Source organism: Trichoderma breve, chromosome 1 (assembly GCF_028502605.1).
Source record: "Trichoderma breve strain T069 chromosome 1, whole genome shotgun sequence".
Classification (NCBI taxonomy): domain Eukaryota; kingdom Fungi; phylum Ascomycota; class Sordariomycetes; order Hypocreales; family Hypocreaceae; genus Trichoderma; species Trichoderma breve.
The window spans coordinates 1,157,764-1,163,763 of record NC_079232.1 but is presented as its reverse complement, the minus strand read 5'-3'; the positions used below and the strand labels follow the sequence as shown (position 1 = coordinate 1,163,763).

General features: G+C 50.2%; 1 protein-coding gene across 1 annotated transcript; it reads left to right on the top strand.

Annotated features, from left to right (window-relative positions):
* Positions 1-688: 688 nt before the first annotated feature.
* Positions 689-3,194, top strand: T069G_00383 (fungal specific transcription factor domain-containing protein; the record flags this gene model as incomplete). The annotated part of the gene is made up of 2 exons (XM_056167593.1): positions 689-1,586; positions 1,639-3,194. 2 exons carry the CDS (start codon positions 689-691, stop codon positions 3,192-3,194), a joined length of 2,454 nt encoding a protein of 817 aa, XP_056032909.1.
* Positions 3,195-6,000: the final 2,806 nt, after the last annotated feature.

Sequence of the window (6,000 nt, the reverse complement as noted above, 5' to 3'; positions counted from 1 at the left end):
CTAGTCTGCTGGGGGGGCCAGTCTGCCAGCCAGAGGGGCCGACCGAGGACTGTCTTTTCTGCACACCCCCCCTTGAAGAAAGAATCCCGGCCCTAAGCTAGGCTCTCTTCATGTGCCAGTCCCGCTGATCTCCTCTTTCCAGGGCCGTTGCTCTTACTGCAGAGTACGGGGGATTCATATCCAGATAGCCCACACCACGAAAGCACTTGCAAGTCGCCCCTTGCTCACGATCCATGGCACAAGCGTCCCGGCTACCATTGCCTTTGCCGCTACTGTAAAGTGCCATCCTGGACTTGGTTTTGTGTGAGCCATTCCATATCAGCCGGATCCATGACTGCTCCGATTCACACCACACAGATTCCGGTCTTCTCATACATACATAACCCTCATCATGCCCGTTCCCATCTCAGGATTCTTGCTCTCAGCACAACTTGCTTCATTGGCATAATCGACTCTTTACACACGCCTACTTATCTCTCCTTTCAACTATCCTTTATCTTGTCTTGTCTTCCACCGCAATTAGCATTCATATAAACAATACCCACTCCACGTCTAAGCTGAGACTTGAAGAGCAACTTGACTTAGAAGCTATACCTGAATTTTCCCTCCTCTTTTCCCTTTTCCTCCAAGGAAAAGACAAACAAATTCTTATCTCTTTATAACAACACTCAACTCCTCCTCCATCATCATGACTGCTCCGTTATCCCAACCTACCGTGGCTGTAGTTGCCAAAGACGCCGCCACCATCCGCAAGCGCAGAAGACGTGCCCCCGCTGGTGGTGCCGCGGACGACTGCTTCACATGCTCTAAGCGCAATGTCAAATGCGATCGCCGCCGACCTTACTGCTCTCAATGCCTCGAGATCGGCAACGAATGCTCTGGCTACAAGACACAGCTGACCTGGGGCGTCGGTGTTGCAAGCCGTGGCAAGCTTCGCGGACTGTCTTTGCCCATTGCAAAGGCACCTCCGGTCACTCGTGAGCCCAAGAAGTCGCCTGTCTCGCGGGCAAGGGCCCAATCGAGCGCCGCTGCTCTTTCGACAAAATTGGCTCGAAGTCCCATCGACATCCCTTCAACAACACACACGGCTTCGACGCCGAGCACGCCCGCATACCAAGTTCCCGCGTACGACTACATGTCCATCTCACACCACGGTCACACCCCGTCAATGTCACAGAGCAGCTGGGGCAGTGTTGGATATTCTCCTAGTCTTGTGCACTCGCCGGATGGAACACCAAGATATGCTAGATTTCCTCTGCATCTCAGCACCGATGCGCTCTCTTCCTCGTGCGAATCGGTTGGCAGCGAAGTGGACTATCTTTCTCCCCTGAGCCAATCATACGCTCGCGAGGAGATCCCCTTCAGCCATAGCCCGACTGTCATGTATGAAGGATATCCTACTCAGCACAGCTCCCCCATTGCGCAAAGCCCCCCAACCGTGCTGGTTCTTGACCACTGCCGCGCCCCTACCTCTTATCCAGGGCTGGTCTATGCCCCCTCAGAGACTCATCCTGCCCTCGCTCACCACATGGATCCTTTTGAGTCGCACCTTGGCCACAAACTTATGCGGGGTTGTGAAAGCCTCAGTGAGCATCACATGGCGCCCTGCCCGGCCTACCCCTTCTAATAAGCGAGCAGGTGTTCCTGAAGTCGATGCCGGCGGTGGCTCCACTCCACGAATTGCACGAAAAGCTTTACCACTGCCTAGACGCCACAGCAGTGGCCAGGTGCAATGGTTTGGACAAGCTGGCGCCAAGACGGATCTGTTGGCCAAGATGCCGTTTTTTATGGATTACTTCAAGATTACCATGGCCCCATCTATGGTCTTCATAGATGGCCCCCACAACCCTTTCAGAGAGCACGTCCTACGCCTGGCAGTGCATAACCCGAGCGTGCAGCACGCCATCTGTGCTTTATCAGCCTGCAATCTGCGAATGAAGAGGAGATTGAGCTTGGGATACGGCACAAACGAGCTGCTTGCAACTCTAATGGCGGAGAAACAGGCTTCCGAGACCAACTCGGGCACAGAGATGGAAGACAAATCACTCTCCGAAGAGATACAGCATCGCAATCTTGCAGTACATCTTTTGAACCGACAACTTAGCGATCCAGTGAAGTCGTGCCATGATTCGGCGCTCGCAACAATCCTCCTTCTGTGTCATTATCGAATGGTTGAATCTGGCATTGCAAAGTTTCATACGCAGTTTGCAGGTGTACGCAAGATTCTAGCCATGAGAAAATCCAGAGACTCAACCCCATCCAAAGAGTCTTCATGGATGGAGACTCTATTTACCTACTTTGACGCTATTTCGGCCAGTATCAATGAGCGAGAAGCACAGCTGGCTCCCGGGTTCGAGGGCGTTTCTCCTGATGTGCAGAACCTACCTAGTGGGTCTGAAAATATGATTGGATGCGATCGGAATCTCTTCAAGACGATTGGCAAACTGGGCCGCCTGAATCTCTTATCCCAACATCGACCTGTACAAAGCATGAGCAAGTCAGAAGAACCACAGCAAGAAGATTGCGCAGACAAGGAAGCCAAATCGCCTCCACGATTTGATGGAAATGGTTTTGGCACAAAGCTCGACGACGACGAGATACTCGCGAATGCGATGTACTCTTCGGTGTCCTTTGACGAGCGGCAATATGTCTTTTGGACAGAGTGGAAGGCTGCACGGCAAGAACTTCAAGACTGGCAGTTTGACGCTTCTTCGGTGGCTATGTCACTACCTGGCTCACCTACCACAGGCCAGCTGCGCGATTTGGGAGCTGTTTCTGAGGCATTTCGATATGCCGCTCTGCTCTACTCCGAGCGGCTAGCAAACCCACATGGCCCATCCACACACAGCAACTTCCAGAACCTGGTCAGCCAGGTTGTACATCACGCAACAAGCCTAGAGACCAGTAGCGCGGCTGAAAAGTTCTTACTATGGCCCCTGTTCGTGGCTGGGTCGGAATGCATCGTGGAGTCACAACAAACCATCATACGCGATAAGTGTCGTGGCATCATGGGTCGATCCGGCTACATGAACAACCTAGCAGCTCTTGGTGTGCTAGAGAAGCTGTGGTCTGGAGAGATCAAGAGTGAGGCGAAGCTTCGCTACTACAACGCTATGGGAACTGGCAGAGGTCCCTTCAACTGGACCAAGTGTCTCGGCGGGCCAGGCGCCGGGGTTGAGTGGATCATGTTCTAATTGTTTGTCTCTTTCTATCTGAACATACGATTCATACGAGTAATACCTCATATGTTATCGCGGGGGAAAATGGTGATATAAAAAAACTTCCTTCCTGTTTCGATTGTACATATTTTGCACGTGGCTTGTTCGCCACGTTCACCCCTTGTTTATGGTTTTTCTTTTCTTTTCTTTTGTCAATCAGTCGGCTTGTATGTTATTACATGATGAACAAAAAAACGATGGGCATAACTTGTACAATAGCTTACTGTCCCTTAAGGACATCTATGATGGGCGGAAATGTCTGCATATACTGAATTCCCCTTTGGGATTTTACTCTTGAGTTAGTTGCATTAGCTAGCGGGTATGAATATCTTGGTACGAATTTGGCGGTTTATAAAAAATGAATTTGAGTCTTGAAAGCAATTACACGAGCATATGGCAACAAAAGTGATGTGCATGAGAAGGGAAGGCCAGTTCGACTCACCGAGAGGGCTGACACTGAATCTCCCGTTTGATCATGATCACGACTGCACGTACAACTTGGCACTGGTATGATGCGATACGATACGATGAACACATGTACGATGATATCAAACTGATTGGGGTGATGCTAGCCCTCGGCGATGCCGGTTTCAAAAGTTCAAAGAAAAGCCCCTCTACGCAGGCGGGTGGAAGCGGACCGACTGCACGAAGCTTTCCGTGTGTCCATCCGCTCTAATGGAGAATGGAGAAATGGGGAGACAAGATAAACCTAAACTGCAAGGCACCAGGAACCAGGCACATGAGATAGGTAGCTAGCAAAAAAGGTAGGCAGGTAGGTAGTACGAAAATAGACCTGGGACGAAGCCAGTAGTGCCTACTAAGGTAGTATGGAAACGGTGAATATCGTAGGCTGGTACAACAAAGTACGGAGTAGGAGTATATTGCTTGGTGTCTGGCAGAGGGGCGTGTCGTTTGACCAAAAGTTCAAAAGCAGTTTGCCCGAGACCCGAGAAGGGAAGGGGGATATCGAAAGAGGCAATGGGATGATGACAAGGAGGGTGGCCTTTTTGCACTCTGGCGCGCCACCATCTCGCGGTGGTGGATTGAGATGAGGTTTGAGAATGGGTAAGGCGTGGTGTGTAAGACAAATCGAGATGCGGCAGCGCCTTTTTCTTCTCCCTGTCCTGAGCGTTTTTTGTTATTTTTAGTGGGAACGGGACAGATTCGGCAGATGGTTCGAGAGTAAGCGGAATAATTTCGAGTTGAAGGGACGGATGACTACGGGGCATATGGAGGAATTATGGAATGGCGTAAACGGGAAGCCTGTCCTGTAGATGGGGGGCCCTTGTGAAGGAAGGAAAAATAAAAAAGAGTGAGAACTAGTTGCGAAAGAGGCGTGGGCTAAAAGAGAGAGCATGGGATGCCGGTGATGGAGGTAGGTGAGATTTTCAGGGTCCTTGAACGTGTTTACCTTTTCATTGGCCCTTTTGCTTCTCTTTCGCTCTAGCTGATTGCGCATCCCCATCCTATTTCGATCAGCGTCTAGATTTGGAGGGGGGAGGGGTGGGTTGGACAGAAGAAAATGGATGGTTTCATGGCAGCTTTGTTGGTGTTGCGTTTCCCCAGCATCCATCATAAGATGGTGCGGAGCGAGGATCTTCCGTATGCAAGAATTAAGCAGCGGGCAACGGTGAGAGCGAAGATTACACGTACAGTAGAGAGCGTGAGAAATCATCGGCGGACACTCGTCCGACGACATGCTTCGGGACAGTTGTAAGCGAGAGAATGCTGAAAATAATATGTATGGCAGGCTGGTCAAAGTGCCGCTGACTCGGATTACCGGTCCTGTCTGACATTTTTTCCTATTTCATACAATTTTAATTTTTCTCTGCCTTCTTTTCTTTATCTAGGCGCTCCGTTTTGCTGCATACTATTTGAGTGATATAAGTGACCCGGCCTCGTTCATGATTCAAGCATCATGATGCTGTAACCGCCGTGAAAAGTAAATCTCCCCATGGGCTAACTCTGCGTAGCTAGGACTGGGTTTCGACGGCTAAAGTATGTCATCGGGCTATGATACCCTGATGGACATTTTTTGCATAACCAGGGGTGGGCTGGGCTGGACTGAACCTTGATGAGCAAAAACGGAAGACATGACAAAGAATCCAAAGGCATGACAGAGACCAAAAAAAAACTCCGGTCCGTTCAAGCACCGTTCTTGGCTGCCTGCGCTTATTGGCTGAGTCGGGTTGGGCGGGAATGGTGGACAAGGTGATGACCGCCCTAGGAGATATCAGATCAGAGCGTAAGCACAGAGATTGCAGTGGCCTGAGCGTGAGGCTTGTTTGTGGAGGCAGCTCTAGTGAGGGGACTGAGCAGGGGGAATTGGGATTTGTAACGGAATCTGAAGGTTTATGCGATGAATGGATATACATGGTATACTTAGCTGTAGCCTATAGGTCTTTTCGCATCGGCCCCCTTCTTTGGAAGTCATCTGTTGTTACATGAGATGTCCTACGCGAGGCAACCCAAGAACTTGGCAAGTGTAATACATGATTAGTACCTAGGCAATCATATATCCTTAGTGTGAAGCTTTTTGTGTCATTTATCAAGCTTATCTGGCCATTGGGTATTGGTCCTGGAAGGGAAATGATGGATGATACGTATACATACGGTGCTGCTAATAAAAGAGGACGATTCGCCATACATAGTAATCACCACGCGGATTCGGGGCCTGTGATTGGTGCATTGCTTACGGCCGTTGGAGTGGAATGACAAGGATAGTCTAGTAGATGACGAAAAGAGACGCAGCAGGACGGAGTAACGGAACAGAGAGAGAGAG